Below are 25,088 nucleotides of genomic sequence, written 5' to 3' on the forward strand. Positions count from 1 at the left end.
GAATAATCAAAGGAAGTTGCCATGATCTTTGTTCTGCCGACCCAACTGAAAGAGAGAGGGAGAGCACAGGATACACCCAAATCCCTCTTGTCATTGCCATCTCCCAAGGCTCTGTTCTGGATAATAACAATAATAATAATAATAATAATGATTATGGTATTTGTTAAGCATTTACTATGAGCCAGGCATTGAACAAAGCACTGGGGTGGATACAAGCAAATCAGGTTGGACACAGTCCCTGTCTCGCATAGGGTTCATAGTCTTAATCCCCATTTTACAGATGAGGTAACTGAGGACCAGGGAAGTAAAATAACTTGCCCAAGGTCACACAGCAGACAAGTGGCAGAACCGGGATTAGAACCCATGACCTTCTGACTCTAAGGTCCGTGCTTTATCCACAACGCCATGCTGGAACCCTTATTCATCACGCTTTACATTCAATCTGCCTAAGAGCTCATCCACTGTCATGGTTCCTTCACCACCTCTACGCGGATGATTCCCAAATCCATTTCTTTAGTCTGACCTCTTATCTGTGCTGCATCTCCTCTTGCCTCCAAACCATCTCCACTTGGATTTTTTTTGTTGTTTGTCTATTTGTTTCATGGCACTTGTTAAGTACCTACTATGTGTCAAACACTGTTCTAAGCACTGGATTACTTACAACTTAATTAGGTCAGTCACAGTCCCTGTTCCACATGGAGGCTCATGATCTTGAGGAGGAGGAAGAACTGGTAAAATCCCCATTTTACAGATGAGGACACTGAGGTCCAGGGAAGTGAAGTAACTTGCCCACAGTTTCACAGCAAGTGACTGGCAGAGCAATTGGCAGAGCCGGCATTAGAACCCAGGTCCTCTGACTCCCACACCCGTGCTCTTTCCTCTAGGCCACTCTGCTTCTCTGCTGGAACCTCAAACTCAGCACTGTACAAAACAGAAGTTCTCATCTTATCCGATAAGCCCATTCCTCTTCCTAACTTTTCCATTTCACCATCCTTCCTGTCTCCCTGCCTCAACACCCTGCAATCTCGATAGCCTCTTCGACTCATCGTTACCGTTTAATTTTCACATTCAGTCTAGCGCCATATCCTCCTGAATTTTACTGCACAGCATCTCCTCACTTTCCTGTCCCTTCACCCCAACTTCTACCACCCTGGTACAATTTGTATTTTGATCTCCCTCAGCTATGTTTCCCTCAGCCTCCTTGCTGGTCTCCCAGTTTCCAGCCTCTTCCCACTTCCAATCTACACTGATGCACAGGTAATGGTCTTAAAGCATCTCCCCGTGACCCCCTACATCAAAAAACACTCTTCACAATCAATTCCAAGGCTGTCCACCCTCAGGGAAGCAGCATGGTTTAGTGGATTAGAGTACAGGTCTGGAAGTTGGAAGGTCATGGGTTCTAATTCCTGATCACTTCACTTCTCTGGGCCTCAGTTACCTCATCTGTAAAATGGGGATTACAACTGTGAGCCTCATTTGGGACAGGGACTCTGTCCCACCTGATTATCTTGTATCTACTCCACCGCTTAGAACAGTGCTTGGCACAGAATGTTTAACAAGTACCATAATTATTATTATTATTATCAGGGCCCACCTTATCCATCTGCTCTCTTCTCCCACCATTCCTCAACTAGTTGCTTTCCCTAGACCCAAGCCAATCTTCTAGCTCTACCTCACTCTCGTCTCTCCCACCTCATTCTGACTGTTCCCCTGTTTTGAAGCCCCCTCCCTTCTAGCAGCAGACAGGCCCCTGCTCTGTCCTCATTCAAATCCCTCTTAAATCCCTCCTAGGAAGAACAGGCTTTCCCTGATTAATTTCCCAGCACCCTGAACCACATAATTCTAATAACTGTGATATTTGTTAAGCGCTTACTATGTGTCAGGTACTGAACTAAGATACAAGATAATCAGGTTGGACACAGTCTCTGTCCCTTGTGGAGCTCACAGTCTTAATCCTCATTTTACAGATGAGGTCACTGATGTCCAGAGAAGTGAAGTGACTTGCTCAAGGTCACAGAGCAGACATGTGGCAGGGCTGGGATTGGAACCCACATCCTCTGACTCCCAGGCCCGTGCTCTTCCCACGAAGTCATGTTGCTTCAACCACTTACACTTACACTTAGCACTTACAAATTTATTTACACCCTTCTTACATTCATGTATAGATTTGCTAATTTATTCATTTTGAAAATGTTGTAGATAATTTTGTCTCCCTTGATAGAGTACAATCTTTTTGTGAGCAGGGAAGCTCTCTTTTATTCTGTATAGTGGGCATTCAAGTCATTTATCCAATTCATTCAGTCGTATTTACTGAGCGCTTACTGTGTGCAGAGCACTGAACTAAGTGCTTGGGAAGTTCAATTCAGCAACAAATAGAGACAATTCCTGCCCATGATGGTCTCACAGTCTAGAACAGGGAAGACAGACATCAAAACAAGTAAACAGGAATCAGCAGCATCATAATAAATAGAATTATAGATATATACACATCATTAATAAAAATAAATAGAATTAAAATATATATATATAATCCTTCCTGTGGGGAAGGAGGGTAAAGCAAAGGGAGTGGGTCAGGGCAATGGGAAGAGGAGGCGAGCAGAGGAAAAGAGGGGCTTAGTCTGGGACTAAAATCTACTACTGCTAACTGATACTTGCAAAATCCAGATACAGTACAGGGCCGGAACGGAGAATTCTTTTCCAGGGATAGTTACTGTTTGCATATATCTTTCTTTCTGATTCAAAGATGATACTACTAATTACTATAACATAATTGTGTGCTGCTAAGACAGATGCATGACTGACAAACCCTTTCATATAGTGTGCAAATAGAGACTGGCTCATGCACCATTTTTGTCTTCCCTTCAGTGTCATAACTTTCCTGAAACCTCTTCTCCTAGACAGCCACCCCAGATAATAATAATAATGATAATAATAATAGTGGTATTTGTTAAGTGCTTACTATGTGCAAAACACTGTTCTAAGTGGTGGAGTAAATACAGGGTAATCAGGTTGTCCCACAGGGGCCTCACAGTTTTAATTCCCATTTTACAGATGAGGGAATTGAGGCACAGAGAAGTGAAGTGACTTGCCCAAAGTCACACAGCTGACAAGTGGAAGAGTCGGTATTAGAACCCATGACCTTCTGACTCCTAAGCCCGGGCTCTTGCCACTGAGCCCCGCTGCTTTCTCCGGGATGCAGTCGTTTTCCACCCACCATGGAAAGGACTGGGAGAATTTTGGATGTAGAATGGTGAGAAGGATCCCTGAACAGTCAATCTGCATCTCTAAAGACAGTTCTCATGGCAATTTTAATGTACTAAGCCAAACAGGACTTATCCTGTGGAACTCTCTCTAACTTTTCTCAAAAATAATAACAATAATAATAATAATAACTATGGCATTTGTTAAGCACTTACTATGAGCCAGGCACTGTATGAAGCACTGGGGTGGACACAAGCAAATCAGGTTGGACATAGTCCCTGTCCCGCATAGGGCTCAAATTCTTCATCCCCATTTTACAGTTGAGGTAACTAGGCACAGAGAAGTGAAATGGCATGCCCAAGACCACAAAGCAGACAAGTGGTGGAACCAGGACTAGAACCCGTGACCTTCTGACTCCCGGGCCGGTGCTCTGTCCACTACATCAAGCTACTACTTGGATTACTCTTGCAGTGTCCTGAAAAGCATTCGCTGGAAGCAGTGGTGCTAACTCCACAGTTCCTAATAGCTCAAGATTCTTTATCCCTCTGCTTTTTCCCCACTGCTATTTTTTTCTTAGACTATCCAATCTTGATATTACAGGGAAAAAGTGAGAATGATATTTTATACAGGGAATGACCGCCGTTGGAACTGGTCAAATTCACCTAGAAAATGTCTTTCAGGGAAATGAAAGGAAGAATGTTCCTGCTATGGTGTCAATGTACAGTATCTGATTTCCACATCTGACTACTTTTGTGCATGACCACTCACAAAATAAGGTAATCTATGAAGCATCCAGTAATACTGAGCACTCCCTGTACTAATCACAGTACAAAGAATAATACAAAATGACAAAAAAAAAGCTGCCCACAAGGAGCTTACACACTCATCAAGACTGACAGCAAACAAAATAAATAATTGAATGTACAACAGAATAAATCTATATACATATACAATAGCTGGTGATGGGTTTTAATAAGTGCTACAAAAAAATGGATGATGGGTTTCAAACACACTTAATCTGCAAGATTACCTTGACAGGTTAAAGGAGGGGAGGAGAGCTATCAGTTGTCATGACTGGGCATGATGAAATATTTTTAAAGTTGAGTTCCTCAACTGGGTTAGCATCTTTGACAAAACACAGAGTCCCATCACAGTTCGCAATGTAATGATCAAGTCACATAAATAAGAATAAGAATAATGTTGGTATTTGTTAAATGCTTACTATGTGCAGATCACTGTTCTAAGCACTGGGGTATTTACAGGTCATAAGGTTGTCCCACGTGAGGCTCCCAGTCTTCATCCCCATTTTACAGATGGGGTAACTGAGGCACAGAGAAGTTACATGACTTGCCCACAGTCACACAGCTGACAAGTGGCAGAGCTGGGATTCGAACCCATGACCTCTGACTCCCAAGCCCGGGCTCTTTCCTCTGAGCCACGCTGCTTCTCTAAGTGTATATGTCGAGGACACTGCTTTACAACAGGTCAGAATATGTACGGCACTTTTTACTGTCTTATAGCCATTAGCAACCATTTGAAAGTTGATTTCTACACAACTTTGGTAATCAATATTGGAGATGTCAATATTAAAGATGTGTTAACTATTAAAGATGCTTTACCATAAATGTAAGATTAACTAACAGCGCTTAGTACTGTGCCTGGCACCTAGTAAGCACTTAACAAAGATAATAATAATAACAACAACTATGGGAAAATATTAGTGTTGTCATGTGAGAGAAGTAGTATGGACTAGTGGATAGAACACAGGCTTCGGAGTCAGAAGGACATGGATTTTAATCCTGACTCCACCACTTGTCTGCTGTGTGACCTTGGGCAAGTAAATTCACTTCTTCATGCCTCAATTACATCATCTGTAAAATGGGGACGAAGACTAGGAGCCAGATGTGGGTTAGGGACTGTGCCCAATCCAATTTGCTTGTACCCTCCCCCCCCCAGTGCTTAGTACAGTGTCTGGCATATAGTAACCACTTAACACTTACCGCAATTATTATTGATGAACACTCATGAAAATCCTTTAGTAACTTCACTACTCTAGCAAATAATAGAAAAGACAGTAATAACGGAGTTAAAATAAGGGTAAATGCATATAAAATCAATTCCTATTTATTATGGAATTTTCCAAGATAGACTGCAATCTTGAGTTGCGCTTGCAGTCAGAATTGGTCCAAACACTGTAAATCTACTTTCACGCTACGAAAAGTCGAATGAAAATCAATATGAGAAATACAAAACAGGCAAAAAAAGAAAATTCCTTACAACATTAGCATGGATAATAACTCTAGAATGGCCATATGAAAGAATCCATTAAAATCCCATATTCCCTCAAGTATATGAATATTCATAGTGGGATTTTTCTCCTAAAAAACTCCCAATATTTTAGGACCTGATTTTGATCCCCACAAAAATAAGTCATTATCATTTAATCAATCAATGGTGTTTACCATTCATTCATTCAATCAATCGTATTTATTGAGCGCTTACTGTGTGCAGAGCACTATACTAAGTGCTTGGAAAGCACAATTCAGTAACAGACAGAGACAATCCCTGCCCAACAACAGGCTCACAGTCTAGAAGGGGGAGACGGACAACAAAATAAAACAAGTAGACAGGTATCACTACCATCAAAATAAATAGTAGTAATAATAATGTTGGCATTTGTTAAGCGCTTACTAGGTGCGAGCACTGTTCTAAGCGCTGGGACAGATACAGCGTAATCAGGTTGTCCCACATGAGGCTCACAGTTAATCCCCATTTTACAGAGGAGGGAACTGAGGCACAGAGAAGTGAAGTGACTTGCCCACAGTCACACAGCTGACAAGCGGCAGAGCCGGGATTCGAACCCATGACCTCTGACTCCCAAGCCCGGGCTCTTTCCACTGAGCTATGCTGCTTCTCAATAGTACCATAGGTAAATGCACATCATTAACAAAATTAACAGAACAATAAATATGTACAAATATATACAGGCGCTGTGGGGAGGGGAAGGGGGTAGAGCAGAGGGAGGGAGTAGGGGCAATGGGGAGAGGAGGAGGAGCAGAGGGAAAGGGAGGGCTCAGTCTGGGAAGGCCTGCTGGAGGAGGTGAGCTCTCAGTAGGGCTTTGAAGAGGGGAAGAGAGTTAGTTTAGCGGATGTAAGGAGGGAGGGCATTCCAGGTCAGAGGTAGGATGTGGTCCAGGTGTTGGTGAGACAGGAAAGAACGAGGCACAAGGAGGAGGTTAACGGCAGAGGAGAGGAGGTATGGGGTGGGCTGCAGAGGGAGAGAAGGGAGGTGAGGTAGGAGGGGGCAAGGTGATGGAGAGCTTTGAAGCCAAGAGTGAGGAGTTTTTAAGTGTTTACTGTACGCACAGCACCGTATTAAGTGTTTGGGATCATGTCTACCAACTCTACTGTACTCTCCCAAGCACTTAATACATGATCCCTGTCCACAATACCAAATCTATTTACAAAAATGTATGCAGATGAAGAGTTTGACTCTGTTTCTAGACTGTGAGCCCATTGTTGGGTAGGGATTGCCTCTATTTGTTGCCAAACTGTACTTTCCAAGCATTTAGTACAGTGCTCTGCACACAGTAAGTGCTCAATAAATATGACTGAATGAATGAATGTCAAAAGTTGGTAGTCAAGATAAAAATTACATTATCCTCTTCAGAGAAAACCAAGAGTAAACAAATGTTTCTCGCTGGTTAAATTGTTGGATTAACTGCCAAAATACTTTTCACCTTTATCCTTTATGAAACTGGAATATCTGGTGAATCATTCTCTACTTGATAATTACCCATCAAAATTTGAACTAATTAGTGTGCAAGATGTTGATAGTTTAAGGGGTGGTGATAATTAGGGAAAATGAACTATATTTCCTTTACCTCATATCACCTCATATTATGAATATTATGGGAAGGGGAATTAGATATTTTGAACAAGCAGAGAATGAAGACAGTTTCTTTCTAATAATAATAATAATAATGTTCGTATTTGTTAAGCATTTACTATGTGCAGAGAACTGTTGTAAGTGCTGGGGTACATAAAGGGTAATCAGTTTGTCCCACGTGAGACTCCCAGTCTTAATTCCCATTTTACAGATGAGGTAACTGAGGCACAGAGAAGTTAAGTAACTTGCCCACAGTCACACACCTGACAAGTGGCAGAGCCAGGATTCGAACCCATGACCTCTTACTCCCAAGCCCGTGCTCTTTCCACTGAGCCATGCTGCTTCTCTCTGTTCTTTTTGTTCCAGTCTGAATTAAATTATGTTTTAGTTAGGTGCAGCAAAATGCCATTAAATTAATATTTCTGAATTTCCCCTGGCTAAGCCTGCAACCATAGCATTTCAAAAAGTTGAGTGAATATTTAAAAAAAATTGACCAACATGCATTCTACACCCGTATATTCTCCAAGGAAAACTTAAAAAAACACTCTTTACATCACTGAAACCTAAATGCTTTGTCTTCATGTAGTGTATTGAGCCAGATGAAAGTATTTATCAATCAGGGGTATTTATTGAGCACTTACTGTGTGCACAGCACTGTACTAAGTACTTGGGAGAGGACAATATACCAGAGTTGGAAGGCACATTCTCTGCTCACAGTGAGCTTACAGATAGAGGCGGAGACAGGCATTTATAAAAATAAATTTCAAATATTCTTTAGATGATGAGATGCTATTTAGTATTCTTAAGAGTAATTAATAATTATGGCATTTGTAAGGCGCTTACTCTGTGGCAGTAAATAAAGTACTTTGTGTGAGATGTACGGAAAGAAGACCACAATGGTTAAAATAAATGCAGTACTTTTTAGTCTGAGCACACAAAACAAGCAATTATTTTGTAAAATAAACATTTTCACATGTGCATCCAGTTCTAGTGTAAAAAAATGTACACAAAGAAAATGTGGAGGCTTTGGTGTAAGGTGATCCCATATCACCTTTGAAATGACAGGAGGAAGTGAAGGTCATAGAAAAAAAAGGGGGATAAGGAAAAGGGAGCAAGGAAGAAAAAGAGGAGTAAAAGGATGTCCAGGGAATAATAGTAATAGTCAGTCAGTCAAGTATATTTACTGAAAGCTTACAGGATCCTGGGTGTACAGGATCATACTAAGCACTTAAGAGAATACAATACAACAATAAATAAGCACATTATCTGTCCACAATGAATTTACAGTCTCCAGGATAAGGATGATGATGGTATTTGTTAAGCCCTATGATGGTATTTGTTAAGCACTTACTAAGTGTCAAGCACTGTTGTAAACACTGGGGTAGATACAAGCAAGTTAGGGTGGACACAGTCCCTGTCCCACGTTGGGCTCACAGTCTTCATCTCTATTTTCCAGAAGAGGTAACTGAGGCACAGAGAAGCGAAGCAACTTGCCCAAGGTCACACAGCAGACAAGTGGCAGAATTGGGATTACAACCCAGGTCCTTCTGAGTCCCAGGCCCGTGCTGTATTCACTATTCCATGCTGCACTTGGGAGTATGCAATATGATAGAGGTGTTAAACATGATATCTGCCCACAAGGAGCTTAGGGTTTAAAGGGGGAGACAGACATTAAAAGAAATTACAGATAAGGGAAACGCTCTACTTACCCCCATCCTACCCTACCCCCTTGGGGGGTAAACTTGTCTGCCACGGCCATCAACACTGCTTCTGCCTCCCCCACTGACCCTGCTTTCGCTAGGTCATGGCAGCAGCCTGGGTCAGGAAGAGTAATTTGAGCCAGGTAGCTGCTGCTGAACCTCTGTTTGTTTTGTGGTACATGTTAAGCGCTTATTTACTATGTGTCAAACAGTTTCAAGTGCTGGGTTAGGTACAAGTCAATTAGGTCGGACACAGTCCCTGTCCCACGTGGGAGATTACAAGTCTTAAATAGGAGGGAGAACAGGTATTGAATCCCCATTTTACAACTGGAGGAACTGAGGCCCAGAGAAGTGAAGTGACTTGCCCAAGATCACAAAGCAAACAATTGGCAGAGCTGGGATTAGAACCCAGGTCCTCTGACTCCCAGGCCCCTGCTCTTTCCACTGGGTCACACTCCTAAATCTGCCACTAAGTCTGCGTGACGGTGGTGCGCCGGGCCCAGAACAGGGCCATTCTATAACCTCAAGCCAGGTGTGAACTCGAGTTCTCGATATAGCTCAAAGCTAAAGGTTCAGGCCAAATCAGAAGCTCCCATCACTCGCACCAGCTGGCCATTGCAGGGACGATGGCGCCTGGGCTTAGTGAAGAGGTGATGGAGGGGGTGGAAATGGGAAGAAAAGGGAGCTAGACAAAGAGAAGAAATAAAAGGGGGGAAAAAAAGAGGGCTAGGCAGTCACCTTATTATCATCATTATTTTTAATTCTATTTGTTCAGCACGCACTACTTGTCAGGCATTGTACTTAGGGCTAGGAGAGATACAAGATGAGCAGGTTGGACACAGTCTACATGGGTCTCAGTTTTAATCCCCATTTCACAGATGAGGTAACCGAAGCACGAGAAGTGAAGTGACTTGTCCAAGGTCACATAGCAGACAAGTGGCAGGGTCTGGATAAGAACCCAGGTCCTTCTGACATCCAAGCCCGTTCTCTATTAGGGCATATAGGGCATATGGCACCTTGCCCCCTTCCTAACTCACCTCGCTACTCTCCTACTACATCCCAGCCCACACACTTTGCTCTTCCAATACTAACCTTTTCACTACGCCTCCATCTCCTTTATCCCGCCGCCAACCTCTCACCCACGTCCCGCCTCTGGCCTGGAACAAAAACTCCTCACTCTAGGCTTCAAGGCTCTCCATCACCTTGCCCCTTCCTACCTCTCCTCCCTTCTCTCTTTCTACCGCCCACCCCGCACGCTCCGCTCCTCCGCCGCCCACCTCCTCGCCGTCCCTCGGTCTCGCCCATCCCGCCGTCGACCCCCGGGTCACGTCCTCCCGCGGTCCCGGAACGCCCTCCCTCCTCACCTCCGCCAAACTGATTCTCTTTCCCTCTTCAAAACCTTACTTAAAAATCACCTCCTCCAAGAGGCGTTCCCAGACTGAGCTCCTCTTCCCCCTCTACTCCCTCTGCCATCCCCCCTTTACCTCTCGGCAGCTAAAGCCTCATTTTCCCCTTTTCCCTCTGCTCCTCCACCTCTCCCTTCCCATGCCCACAGCACTGTACTCATCTGCTCAACTGTATATATTTTCGTTACCCTATTTATTTTGTTAATGAATTGTACATCGCCTCGATTCTATTTAGTTGCCATTGTTTTTACGAGATGTTCTTCCCCTTGACGCTGTTTAGTGCCATTGTTCTTGTCTGTCCGTCTCCCCCGATTAGACTGTAAGCCGGTCAAACGGCAGGGACTGTCTCTATCTGTTGCCAACTTGTTCATCCCAAGCGCTTAGTACAGTGCTCTGCACATAGTAAGCGCTCAATAAATACTATTGAATGAATGAATGGAACGCCCTTCCTTCCTCATATCCGACAGACAATTCCTCTCCCCCTCTTCAAAGCCTTATTGAAGGCACATCTCCTCCAAGAGGTCTTCCCTGATTAAGCCTTGCTTTCCTCTTCTCCCACTCCCTTCTGCTTCACCCTGACTTGCTTCCTTGATTCATCCCCCCTCCCAGACCCATGGCATTTATGTACATATCTGTCATTTATTTATACTAATGTCTGTCTCCATTTCTTGACTGTAAACTCGTCCGTGGGCTGGGAATGCGCCTGTTTACTGTTGCATTGTAACTCTCTCAAGTTCTTAGTACAGTGCTCCGCACACAGTAAGCCCAATAAATATGACTGAATGAATAAATCTACATTTAAAACTACTTGTAGCAATTTAGTAATATTGCAGTGAGAGTCGAGCTATGGCACTGATGGATTCCGGGCAAAGTAGATAGCGACAGTCCACCTTGGGCCCAAAGTTTGCTCTCTCTCTCTCTCTCTCTCTCTCTCTCTCTTGTTCCTCTGGGGATCTGTTTAGACCAGAGTCCGGGAGGGATAGAATACTAGATTGAACCCAGGCCTGGGAGTCAGAAGCTCATGGGCTCTAATCCTGACACCGACATGTCTTCTGTGTGACCTTGGGCAAGCCACTTAACTTCGTGTCTCAGTTACCTCATCTGTAAAATGGGGACTGAGACTATGAGTCTCATGTGTGTCAAACCTGATTTACTTGTGTCCATCTCAGTGCTTATTACAGTGCCTGGCACACAGTAAGCACTTAAAAAAATAGCACAATTATTATTATGACTTACCTCTCCCCCCACTGCCTCTGGATCATGCTCCTTTACCACTTTGACCCCCTTTTTAAAGCAGCAGGGGCGAAAAGAGAGGGGAGAGAGTGAGGCCGCACATACCCATATGCGTTTTTTTTTTACCACTGTCTCACCTTTCCCTTAGCTGGGAATCAGTGAGCTCTGAACAACTGCCCATTTGCCTCCCAGCCAAAGTGACCCTGCTTAGAGGACTTCTATGGGCGGTGGCAGAGTACTGTATTAAGTTATTTACAGATGGAAAAAAAAATTAAATCAAAGGGAGTCACATGGCAAATCAATGCCAAGGACGAAATTAAAATTCTGGACTTTAACTTCCCAAAGCCCATAAATCTGTTTTTTAATAGGATTAAAATACAGCCCTTTATGGTTGGGACTAGTATGCAATTCTCATTCATTTACACTAAATTACAAGGATACAAAATCCTCTCTTTCCAATGAAATACACCCATCATGCACACACCAGAAAAATTAGAAACATCAAGTTCCCTTCACCGTCCTCACCATACTTTTTCTGATTTTCTTGGCACATTTTTGGAGCTGACCTTCTCTTTGTACTTTCTTAGGGAGGAAAGAGTTTGGAATTTGCTGCGTCAGTCATTTGAGGGCAGGGAAGTGATAAAGGCATGGTCTAGAGGATAGAGTGCAGGCCTGGGAGTCGGAAGGACCTGAGTTTTGGCCCCGGCTCCGCTACTTGTTTGCTGTGTAACCTTGGGCAAATCACTTCACTGTGCCTCAGTTACCTCATCTGTAAAATGGGGATTAAGATTATGAGCCCGATGTGAAGGGAGAGTGGAAGTCTGTTGGCTATGAAGTGGGGGAGAAAGTCCCAGGCCAGAGGGAGGATGTGGGAGAGCAATCGGTGGAGAGATAAACGATACCAAGGTACAGCGAGTAGACTGGCATCATCAAGAAAAGATAGGAGGGGGCAAGCTGATTGAGTGTTATAAAGCTAAAACCATAGCTCCTCCAAGAGGCCTTCCCCGACTAGGCTCTAATTTCCCCAAATTGAGGGCAGGGAAGTGGTAAAGGGCATTGTCTTGTCTCGTGTTGTCACGTCATTTCTGATCCTTAGAGACTCCATGGACACATCTCTCTCAGAACGCCCCACTCTCCATCTGCAATCGTTCTGGTAGCGTAGCCGGAGAGTTTTCTTGGAAAAAATACGGAAGTGGTTTACTATTGCCTTCTTCCATGCAGTCAACTTGAGTCTCCACCCTCGACTCTCTCCCGTGCCGCTGCTGCCCAGCACGGGTGAGTTTTGGCTTGTAGCAGATTGCCTTCAACTCACTAGCCACTGGCCAAGCTAGGAATAGAATGGACAGGCCTCTGCTGGACCCTCTCTCCCACTGCCGAGACTGAATAAGGAAATTCTCCAGGTGCCATACTGAGAGATGGAAAGTAAAGGGCATAACCCCTCATTAATAACTAAAATCCTTTAGCTTTAGAATTTCTGAAGCTTGAAGTGCATAATATCAATAATGGGACCGCTCACTCCTTCCCTTTCGCATCATCTATGAACTAGGGTCTGCACCTCTTAATATGCCAAGGTATCAAAATACTCACCCCACAATGCTTATGTACACATCCTTATGCTCTACTGCTTCCCCTACGCATAATTTAACATCCCGTCTCCCTCTCTAGATGGTAAATTCCTTGAGGGCATGGACCATGTCCCCCAATGATTTTATACTGTACTCTCCCAAGCGCTCAGTGCAGTGCTCTGTGCCCAGTAAGTGCTCAATAAATACCACTGATTGATTACTCACTGGTGGTTCTGAGGCATACAACTGGGAATGAACCCTGGTTTCCACTTTCCAGTCCATCCACTCCTAACAAAAATAGTTGAACTATTCAAGGACTATAGTCAAAGCACTTATTTTATAAGGAAATCATGAATTAAATAAAAATATTCCCAATACCTTAAATGAATTCAGGCTGGGCATACAGGAAACCAGGCTGAAGATTCCAAGAAATTACATTTTTTCTCTCACTCCTTTCTATTACTTTTATAACACTCTAGGGCAATGTCTGTCGGTGGGAAACAGAGTGGTGAGATGCTATATGTAGCTAAAATGAGGTATAATGCATTGATAAACTTGGGTGGGGTCAAGGCATATTTTGCAGGCTACGAATATCTCTTTGGAACTTTCCTAAAAGATAGTAATAAGTGAAACAACCCTGAGCACTTTTTATCTTTGGTTTCTTTATTACAGTTAAAACCCTACAAAGTTCATTTCTATCCTACATCTCCACTCTCTGGATCGCGGATCTATCCACAGATACGATGACAAAATACACCAAATATGTAAATTTCATTTAAACTAGCCCACTATCAAATAGTCTTTTTAGTCCATTTCAGCGAAAAATGGCTTAACCAGATGAAAAGCTGTGATGCAGCAATTCCCCCCCCCCCCCCAAGAAACTTTACCGATGGAACAGTAAACAAAGGAGAAACAAGAAGCAGTAAATAATTATGGTAAGTACTCATTATTTATTTAAAACTTCCCTAAAACCATAGCACTATTCTATTCGAGCAAGTCTCTGCCTTGTCAATAAAAGTGTTACCAATCTGTCATCTCTACCCAGCACTCTGTGAACTTCTTTAGTGACCATGAACCAAAATAACATACAAAAATAAAGTCAACGAGCAGCTCTGTGAAGCTAAAGAACCTGTAACACTGCCCAGTGCCTAGAGTGTTAGAGGAGAAATGGAAAACTCTTCAGTGAATAGCTCCTTCACCATTTATTTTTAGTCTCTTGCAGCATTCGATGTTAGGTAAAAATGAATCCTGAAAAATTAACTTGTTACCAGTAACAGCCAACTCTGAACATTGAGTGACAGAGGAGTATCAAAAATAGCATGGATAACCGAAATCCTCAGCTAATCCCCCAAACCTCACATTAGCCAACTGGTTCCAACCTTCTACTCCAACCAATCCTTTAATCTGCGCTTTCTACCAAATCACAAAGTCGGCAAATTTTAGTTTCCTCTCCTCTCTCTTCCCCTTCTCCCTCCAGAGTTAAATTAATTTGGCAGAGCTATGACATAAAATAATTTCAATGCCAAGTTTTATAAAATGGCTGACTTTCAGTTGAAAGTGTCAGCATTTATAAAAATCTGGAAAACTTCAAGAGAAGCAGCATGGCCTAGTAGAAAGAGTGAGGGCTTGGTAGTCAGAGGACCTGGCTTCTAAATCCTAGCTCTGCCACTTGCCTGCGGTGTGACCTTGGGCAAGTCACTTAACTTCTCTGTGCCTCAGTTTCCTCATGTCTAAAATGGGGATTCAATACTTGATCTCCCTCCTACTTTGACTGTGAGCCCTCTGTGGGTTAGAGACTATCAGACCTCATTATCTTGCATCTTGCCCAGTGCTTAGACTGGTGTTTGCTGCATAGTAAGCTCTCTAATACTAACATTATTATTACCCTTAAAGACTAGAGAAACTAGCAAGTGGACAGATACTTTAATCGGTCAACTTTTCCAAGGCCAGTTTCACTAAAATACTATTTTGTATATTTAAATAGTTCAAAAGATGGTGGCTTGATGCCTGTCTACTTGTTTTGTTTTGTTGTCTGTCTCCACCTTCTCAACTGTGCGCCCATTGTTGGGAAGGGATTTTCTCTATCTGTTGCCGAATCGTACTTTCCAAGGGCTTAGTACAGTCCTCTGTACACAGTAAGCGCTCAATAAATACGACTGAATGAATGAATGAAAAGATTTATTCATTATGTGAAGTTTTACCTTTATGGCTTTAAAATTAGAAATCAAAATTTCTTGACAGTGGGGTTTCCATTTTTCCTGACGAAAAGCAAAATAAACAGGAGATGACCGGTTCTAGCTAAACCGACGCGATGGTCCTACTCAGGATGCTTCATTAATTTTTCAAGCCGGCGCAGTGATGTTCGCAATTTTTCCCCGAACAACACGGGACCCATCTCTGCTTTCAGATACTCTGGAACTGTCAGCTCCACGGGCCGAAAATTTCCCACCGCAGTAGGCCGTGCATTTTATTAGAATGCACTGACCAAGTATAATTTTGATGAACTCTCTTCGGGTGTCACAAAAATTGCCCAGTTAGTCTTGCATAATTTAAACTAATTTAACCGGCATGAGGTACCACCCTTCCTAACCTCATGTTTCACCTATAAAGATGGAGACACTTGGTTAACCCTTGCACCACTGCAACATTAGTCATCCTTTTCCTCCGGCTACCTTGCCGTTTCCACGGCATCCGACTTCTCGGTCCCCAGAAAGAGCTCGGCCCGGTGAGAGGGAGGACGCTTCGACCTACAAATCTATCAGCAATCGAATGTGCAATCGAGGGGCTTTCCGGATATCTCCACGGCAAAATGAGAAGAGTCTCGTCCTCTGTCGATCATTTGGTCAAGCAGGGAGTGCACGTATGTCACTTCCGGAAATAATGAAAATAGCATCGCGGCCTGCTCTAACCAGGCCAGGCCTGGGCAGGGCCGGGCCGGGCCAGGCCAGGCAGGCGGTGGCAGGGGCAACCAAACGTTTTACAATTGTTCATTGTGGGAGAGCTCGGGGCTGGTGGAAGAATTGGAAGGGTGAGAGGGATGCCCAGCCAGACACCTGCCATGCGGAGGGGCTATCTGGGCCCTCAAACGGAGGGGCTGGGGCTGGACCGGGGTGAAGGAGGGATTATATAAAAGCCAACGAGTCTTGCTGGATGGGATTTGGGATTAGGTCTGATTTCCATTCAATCCTTCCCCCGTCCCCCAGCCCCAGTTCCACCAGGGTGTCTCCAGCCTGCCTTCACAAGAGGTCGGTGGTACCAATCAGGTACAAACCTGCCCTATACACACATATACACATACGTGTCAGCTGGCCCCACACCGGGCTTCATGCACAGTCACACTGGACCGCACCCAGACCACCCCCCCACACACACAGGCCAGCTAGCCCCAACCCGGGCTGCACACACACACCACACATACACACAGACAGCACGTACACACACAGAGCCACACCCATCCAGACACACACACACACACACTCACACGAGCACCAGCTAGCCCCACGCTGGGCTGCCCGCAGAGTCACACCGGGCTGCATACAGACACCACACACACGTACACACACCCAGAGCCACACCCAGCCAGACACACACACACACCACCTAGCCCCACACCGGCCGTCCTGCACAGTCACACCGGGCTGCAAACAGACACCACACACAAAGACACGCACACAGTCACACCGGTCTGCACACAGACATCACACACACACACACATACACCCAGAGCCAGAGGCAGACACACACAGACACACAAACGTCAGCTAGCCCCAGCTGGGCCGCACGCCCAGTCACACCGGGCTGCACACAGACACCACACACAAAGACACGCACACAGTCACACCGGTCTGCACACAGAACACCACATACACACACACACAGATATACACCCAGACCCTCAGGCAGATACACACAGACACACAAACGTCAGCCTAGCCCCAGCTGGGCCGCACGCCCAGTCCACACCGGACTGCACACAGACAACACACAGAGACACGCACACAGTCACACCGGTCTGCACAAAGACACCACACACACAGATATACACCCAGACCCAAAGGCAGACACACAGAGACACGCAAACGTCAGCTAGCCCAGCTGGGCCGCACGCCCAGGCACACCGGGCTGCACACAGACACTACACAGAGAGAGACACAGAGTCACACCGGTCTGCACAAAGACACCACATACACACACACAAAGATATACACCCAGAGCCACAGACACAAACGTCAGCTAGTCCCACGCTGGGCCGCACACAGACACCACACAGAGACTACGCACACAGTCACACCGGGCTGCCACAGACACACGCACAGTCACACCGGGGTGCCACAGACACCCTACACAGTCACACCGGGGTGCACAACAGACACCCTACACTAGACACCCCTCACACACAGAGATATAGCCCCAAAGCCACACCCTGACAGACACAGGTCAGCTGGTCCTGGGGTGCACCCAGATCCCCACCCCCCCCGAGAGCGCACACTGGGCTGCACGTAACAGTCCACCGGGGCTGCCCCCAGGTAAGTACACACCCAGTGACAGGCGCCCCCCACCCCCAGAACCCCCCCCAGAGACCCCCCCGGAGGGTGGGGGAGGAGAGGAGGAGCTGGGCCCGACGGACGCTCCTTTACCTGACGGCCACCCGCACCGAGCTCTCGTCCTGCCCGCCCCACATGCTGCGGAACCAGCCTCCCCTGCTCCCGTGCTCCGGTGCTCAGTGCTCCCAATGCTCCGTGCTCCCCTGCTCAGTCCTGCGGTGCTCGCAATCGTCGGTGCTCCGGTGCTTCGGGGCTCAGTGCTCGGGGCTCCGATGCTCCCAATGCTCGGGGCTCCGATGCTCCCAATGCTCGGGGCTCCGATGCTCCCAATGCTCGGGGCTCCGGTGCTCCCAATGCTCGGGCCTCCGGTGCTCCCAATGGTCGGGGCTCCGATGCTCCCAATGGTCGGTGCTCCGGGCCGGAGGCCGAGCTCACCTCGGCCTGGGTCCAGCCATGTTGTGCGTCCCGGCTGAATGGAGCGGCGGAGCGGAGGGCGAGGACTTCACGGCTCCTCCTCTCTCCTCCTTCTCCTCCTCTTTTCTCCTCCTCCTCCCAGCCCGGGGGGGCGGAGCAAAGCGCCGCCCTTATGGCGAGCGAGGTGGGCAGCGGGCGGTGGGTGGGCAGCGGGCGGCGGGCAAGGCGTCGTGCTGCGGAGGGGCAGCTCCTCCAACCTCCCCGCCGCAATGCGGCAACGGGACCGGCCTGGCCACCTCCAACCCACACCTCTGCCCTCCCCTGCCCACCCCTGCCCTCTTCTACCCACCCCTGCCCTCTTCTACCCACCCCTGTCCTCCTCCGTCCGCCCCTGCCCTCCTCTACCCACCCCTGTCTCCCCTACCCTCCTCTGCCCACCCCTACCCACCCCTGCCCTCCCCTGCCCACCCTAGCCCTCCCCTGCTCACCCCTGCCCTCCCCTGCCCACCCCTGCCCACCCCTGCCTGCAGCTGGGCAAGGACGGGGTGGGGAGATGCTGCCCACTGGGCATACACCTACACTGTCCCTTCCCCCCGGCTGGGCAAGGCCGGTTCAGCCTTTTCTCCCAGGATGAAGCAAGCTAATCCTCAAACGAGCCCGTGCCCGGCCCTCTAATAAATTAATAATAATTATGCTGGTGCTTGTTGAGCCCTTACGATGTGCCAAGCGCTGTTCTAAGCGCTGGGTAGATACAAGGTCATCAGGTGGTCCCACGTGGGGCTCACGGTCCTTCATCCCCATTCTGCAGATTCATTCATTCAATAGTATTTATTGAGCGCTTACTATGTGCAGAGCACTGTATTTAAGGGAATTCAGGCACAGAGATGTTTCATAATAATGTTGGTATTGGTTAAGCGCTCACTATGTGCCAAGCACTGTTCTAAGCACTAGGGTAGATACGAGGTCATCAGGTGGTCCCAGGTGGGGCTCACGGTCTTCATCCCCATTATGCAGATGAGGGAATTGAGGCACAGAGACGTTAATAATAATAATATGTTGGTATTGGTTAAGTGTTTACTATGTGCCAAGTACTGTTCTAAGCGCTGGGGTAGATACAAGGTCATCAGGTGGTCCCACTCCCCCGCAGTTTTCATCCCTATTATGCAGATGAGGGAAATGAGGCACAGAGAGGTGAAGTGACTTGCTCAAAGTCCCACAGCTGACAAGTGGAGGAGCTGGGATGAGAACCCACGACCTCTGACCCCCAAGCCCGGGCTCTTGGCCCTGAGCCACGCTGCTGCTCGTGCCCTGCTCCCAAAGAGTTTACAATCTAGCGAGGGAGACTGACATCAAAAGGCATTTCTAATGCAACCCTGGGCATAAAACCCCGTTCGGGCTGGATTTTCGGGTCCTGATCCGAGCATGACAAAATGCAGGGACCTGCCTCCCGAAAGCACAATTCTATAAGGACATTTTGCAGGTCGGGTAACCTAAATGGGGGGCAGGGCCCCCTTAAGTTTTTGTTTTGTTTTGTTCTGTTTTGCTTTGCCGTCTGTCTCCCCCGTTTGGACTGTGAGCCCGTCATTGGGCAGGGATTGTCTCTATCTGTTGCAGAATTGTACATTCAAGCGCTTTGTACGGTGCTCTGCACTGTAAGCGCTCAATAAATACGATTGAATGAATGAATTAAAGAAATGACAGTGCTCTGCACTGTAAGCGCTCAATAAATACGATTGAATGAATAAATGAAAGAAATGCCAGGACGCCTGTAGGGGCCCTGGCTCGGGGGGGCTGCATTCAAGGCCAATTCACATTTAAATAAGCCCCTGCGTTTTGGCTGGAAGAGGGACGGTTTAAATATGCAGAGAGTCCCCTTCCCCTCCCCCATCTCGTGATGGCCTAGTCAGTGGAATCTGGACGGGGACCGCACAAGTGGAGCCCCCTCCCCAAACCGAATGGCTTTGCCTTGGGCCCGATCCAAACCGACCCCAGTTGCCTAGAAGATCCTGCCCAAAAAATCAAGATTAAAGTGTTACAGCTCCGAGAAAACCTTTTAGGACTTCTTCGAGAAAAAGGAGGCTCCCGGTCCTCATACTGACCTATTAGATATGACAGCAACATGTAGAATTTTATTGTTTCCAAGTGGGGCACTCTGCCCGCGTCTGCCCAAGGCTCACAGAGAAGCAGTTCACACTGGCTAGTCCGCTAAAAGAAAGCTACAGTTTGGAGTTCCATCAGCCCACTGTTTCCACTTCTTGGTCTTCTCTGAATCAAATTCAGTTATAACTGTGAGTTCTTCATCTCATCCTCCTTAATTCTGAGCAGGAACAAGATTAAAAAAAAGATGGCCTTCCGAAGGTAAATTTTAACAATGTTTCAACCAGAAATCGTCATCCCTTACCGTATCATTTTTTTCTCAGATGTTGTTTAAGAGGAGGTCTCTTGCCTGCTTTCAAAATCTACCTTGGCTTCTCTGTTCCTCTCATCTTGTCTAAAATCCCCTATTTTCAGATGGTTCCCCCCTGCTTACAGATGTGACCCCCTGTCTCTATTAGAAAAGACTTATCTGAATCCTACTGCATCACCCAGATGGATCTCCCCCCTCCCCAGCCCCGACCCCCCGGTCTTTAAAATAGGTTGAATACCTGTTCTGCTGCCAATTAGTAGTAATAATAATTGGGGTATTTGTTAAACGTATACTATGGGCCAGGGAGTATACACATCACAAGATCTCACATGAGGCTCACAGGCTAAGAAGGAGAGGAAACTGGCATTGAATCCTTTCTTTACAGATGAAGGAATTGAGGTCCAGAGAAGCGAAATGACTTGCCCAAGGTCATACGGCAGGTACGTGGCAGAGCCAGGAAAAGAATCCGGGTCCTCTGACTCCCAGGCAGCCTGGGCTTGTTCCTGTGGCATAGCGGATCATTCAGGGACCTGGAAGTCAGAAGGTCATGGATTCTAATCCCATCTCTACCACTTGTATGCAGTGTGACCTTGGGAGTGTCACTTCACCTCTCTGTGCCTCCGTTACCTCATCTGCAGAATGGGGATTGAGGCTGAGCCTCAAGTGGGACAGCAACTGTATCCAACTCGATTTGCTCATATCCACCCCACTGCTTAGTGCAGTGCCTGGCACACAGTAAGCTCAGCATTAAAAGTAAATCTGCCATTCATTCATTCATTCACTCCATTCATTCATTCAGTTATACTTATTGAGTGCTTTCTGTGTGCCAAGCACCATACTAAGCTCTTGGGAGAGTATAATACAACAATAAACAGACAAGTTCATTCATTCATTCATTCATTCATTCAATAGTATTTATTGAGCGCTTACTATGTGCAGAGCACTGTACTAAGCGCTTGGGATGAACAAGTCGGCAACAGATAGAGACAGTCCCTGCCGTTTGATGGGCTTACGGTCTAATCGGGGGAGACGGACAGACGAGAACGATGGCAATAAACAGAGTCGAGGGGAAGAACATCTCGTAAAAACAATGGCAACTAAATAGAATCGAGGCGATGTACAATTCATTAACAAAATAAATAGGGTAACGAAAATATATACAGTTGAGCGGACGAGTACAGTGCTGTGGGGATAGGAAGGGAGAGGTGGAGGAGCAGAGGGAAAAGGGGAAAATGAGGGTTTAGCTGTGGAGAGGTAAAGGGGGGATGGCAGAGGGAGTAGAGGGAGAAGAGGAGCTCGGTCTGGGAACGCCTCTTGGGGGAGGTGAGTTTTAAGTAGGGTTTTGAAGAGGGAAAGGGAATCGGTTTGGCGGAGGTGAGGAGGGAGGGCGTTCCAGGACCGCGGGAGGACGTGACCCGGGGGTCGACGGCGGGATAGGCGAGACCGAGGGACGGTGATGAGGTGGGCGGCAGAGGAGCGGAGCGTGCGGGGTGGGCGGTGGAAAGAGAGAAGGGAGGAGAGGTAGGAAGGGGCAAGGTGATGGAGAGCCTTAAGTTCCCTACCCACAATGAGTTTACAGTCCGGGGGGCGAGGGGAGAAATATTAATATAAATACATATACTAAAGATAAGGACATAAGTGCTGTAGGGCTGGGAGCCGTGATGAATAAAGGTAGCAAGGCAGGAAGATGCAGAAGGGAATGGGAGAAGAGGAAAGGGGGACTTAGGGAAGGCCTCTTGGAGGAGACGTGCCCTCAATAAGGCTTTGAAGGAGGGGGGCACGTAATTGTCTATCAGATTTGAGGAGGAAGGGTGTTCCAAGTCAGAAGCTGGGTGTGGGCAAGGAATCTGTGGCGAGATAGATGAGATCGAGGCACCTTGAGAAGGTTAGCATTAGAGGAGCAAGGTGTGAGGACTGGGTTGGAGTAGGAGAGTAGCGAGGTGAGGTAGGAGGGGACAAGAGGATGAAGAGCTTTAAAGCCAATGGTGAGGAGTTTTTGTTTGAGGCAGAGGTGGATGGGCAACCACTGGAGTTTTCTGAGGAGCGGGGTGCTGTGTCCAGAAGGTTTTTGTAGAAAAATGATCTGGACAGCCACTGGAGTGGGGAGAGACAGGAGGCTGGGAGTCAGCAAGGTGGCTGATGCAGCAATCCAGGTGGGATAGGATGAGTGATTGTATTAACGCAGTAACAGTTTGTATGGAGAGGAAAGGATGGATTTTAGCCATGTTGTGAAGGTGGATCTGACAGAATTTAGTGATGGTTCAAATATGTGGGTTGGATGAGAGAGAGGAATCAAGGATAATGCCAAGGTTATGGGCTTGGGAGACAGGAAGGATGATGGTGCCGTCTACAGTGATGGAAAAGTCAAGGAGAGGACAGGTTTTGGGTGGTAAGATAAGGAGTTCTGTTTTGAACATGTTAAGTTGGGAGTGATGGGAGGATGTCCAAGTAAAGATGTTTTGAAATCAGGAGAAAATGTGAGACTGCAGAGAGGGAGAGAGATCGGGGTGAAGATGTAGATTTGGGTATCATCCACACAGAGGTGATGGTGGAAGCCATGAGAGTGAATGAGTTCTCCAAGGGAGTGGGAACAGAAGGAGACCCTCAGGTCCTTCCATCTCCATCCCAACTGCTACTACACTGATCCAAGCACTTACCATATGCCCCCTTGACTACTGCATCAGCCTCCTCGCTGACCTCCCTGACTCCTGGCTCTCCCCACTCCAGTCCATCCTTCACTCTGCTGCCCAGCTCTTTTTCCTAAAAAAAGTTCAGTCCACATCTCTCGTCTTCTCAAGAACCTCCAGTGGTTGCCCGTCCACGTCCACATCAGACAGAAACTCAATCACCTTGCCCCTTTTCTTACCTTACGTTACCTTACTTTACCTTACCTTACTCTGTTCCTATTGTGACCCAACCCACACACTCCACTCTAATGCTGACCTGTACCTCGATCTCATCTATCTTGCCACCAACCCCTTACCTGTGTCTTCCCTCTAGACTGTGAGCTCATCCTCTAGACCGTAAACTCTATGAGTCTACCAACTCCATTGTATTGCACTCTCCTAAGCATTTAGTACAGTGCTCTGCACACAGTAAGCACTCAGTAAATACCATTGGTTGGCCGACTGATTCCTTCTGGCCTGGAATTTCCTCCCCTTTCACATGTGACAGACCTCCCCTCTCCTCATCTTCAAAGCCTTATTAAAATCAATCTCCTCCAAGAAGCCTGCCCCAACTAAGCCCTCATTTCCCATACTCCCTTGCCTTTCTGTCTTGCCTACTCATTTGGACCTGTTCCTTTGTAGCACTTGATATTCACTCCACCCTCAGCCCCACAGCATGGTCACGGGTTCTAATTCCGACTCCGCCACTTGTCTGCTGCGTAACTTTGAGGAAGTCACTTCCCTTCTCTGGGGCTCAGTTACCTCACCTGTAAATTGGGGATAGAGACTGTGAGCCTCATGTGGGGTAGGGATTGTGTCCAACCCAGTTTGCTTGAATCCACCCCAGCGCTTAGTAAAGTGCCTGGCACATAGTAAGCAGTTAACAAACACTACAATTTTTATTATATGGGAGTGTAAGCGCTTAGTACAGCACTCTGCACACAGTAAACACTCTATAAATACAATTGAATGAATTAGACAAAATCTCTGACTCAAAGAGTTTACAATCTAGAAAGGGAAACAGACATTAAAATTAATTATAGGTCGAGAGAGGCAACAGAGAAGCAATGTGGACTAATTGCTTAGAGCATGGGCCTGGGAGGCAGAAGGACCTGGGTTCTAATCCCCGCTCTACCTCTTGTGTGCTGTATGATTTTGGGCAAGTCACTTAACTTTTCTGTGCTTGTTACTTCATCTGTAAAATGGGGATTAAGAATGTGTCCAATCTGGTTAGCTCATATCTACCCTAGTGTTTAGAACAGTGCCTGGCACATAGTAAACATTTAACAATGCTTCTAGACTGTAAGCCTGTTGTGGGCAGGGATTGTCTCTCTTTATTGCTGAATTGTACTTTCCAAGCTCTTAGTACAGTGTTCTGCACACAGTAAGCGCTCAGTAAATACGATTGAATGAATGAACGAACAACTATCATAAAAAACAAAACAAAAAACAGAGCACAAGGATCCCAGGACTTATTACAGGGCTCTGCACACAATAGGTGCTTAATCAACTTAGTAAATTCTGCTACTACTGTTTGACATAAGAACTCTGTGGGTGAGAGTGGGGCGAGTACCAAAGTCCTTTGAAGGTATGGATTTAAGTAGTTACGTGGCACAGAAGGGAAGGAGGATAGTGTAGAAAAATGAAAAACAATTAATCAGGGAAGGTTCCATGGAAGAGATGTGATTTTAGTAGGCTTTTGAAGAGTGGTGATCCGCCCAATATAAAGGGGGAAGGAGTTCAAGTCAGGAAAGATTATGTGAGCAAAGAGACAACAGTTGAGGCATAGTGAGTGGTGCTGGAAGAGCAACGTGTTTGGGCTGGATTATAGTGGGAGAGGATTGGGGAAAGGTAGGAGGAAAAGAGTTGATTGAGTGTCTTGAACTTGATAGTGAGGAGTTTCTCCTTGATGCCTAGGTGGATGTGCAAACTTTGGAGGTTTTTGAGGAGTGGGGATGGTGAACAGAAAGACTATTTTTTAGAAAAATGATATGGGAAAATGGTAAGAATGGACTGGCAAGGGCAAAGATTGGGGGCGGGTAGGTGAATGAAGAGGTTGATGC

General features: G+C 46.5%; 1 protein-coding gene across 9 annotated transcripts in view; it reads right to left on the reverse strand.

Annotated features, from left to right (window-relative positions):
• KIF21A (kinesin family member 21A) overlaps window positions 1-18,079 on the reverse strand; it is a 152,362-nt gene extending 134,283 nt beyond the window's left edge. For all 9 annotated transcript variants that reach the window (XM_029055050.2, XM_029055041.2, XM_029055062.2 and 6 more), the window contains exon 1: window positions 17,632-18,079. In XM_029055050.2, coding sequence (XP_028910883.1) covers window positions 17,632-17,675 — 44 coding nt within the window. In that variant the 5' untranslated portion in view covers window positions 17,676-18,079. The remainder of the gene's footprint in view (window positions 1-17,631) is intronic.
• Between the last annotated feature and the right edge of the window lie 7,009 nt (window positions 18,080-25,088).

This window comes from Ornithorhynchus anatinus, chromosome 2 (genome assembly GCF_004115215.2).
Source record: "Ornithorhynchus anatinus isolate Pmale09 chromosome 2, mOrnAna1.pri.v4, whole genome shotgun sequence".
Taxonomy (NCBI): Eukaryota; Metazoa; Chordata; class Mammalia; order Monotremata; family Ornithorhynchidae; genus Ornithorhynchus; species Ornithorhynchus anatinus.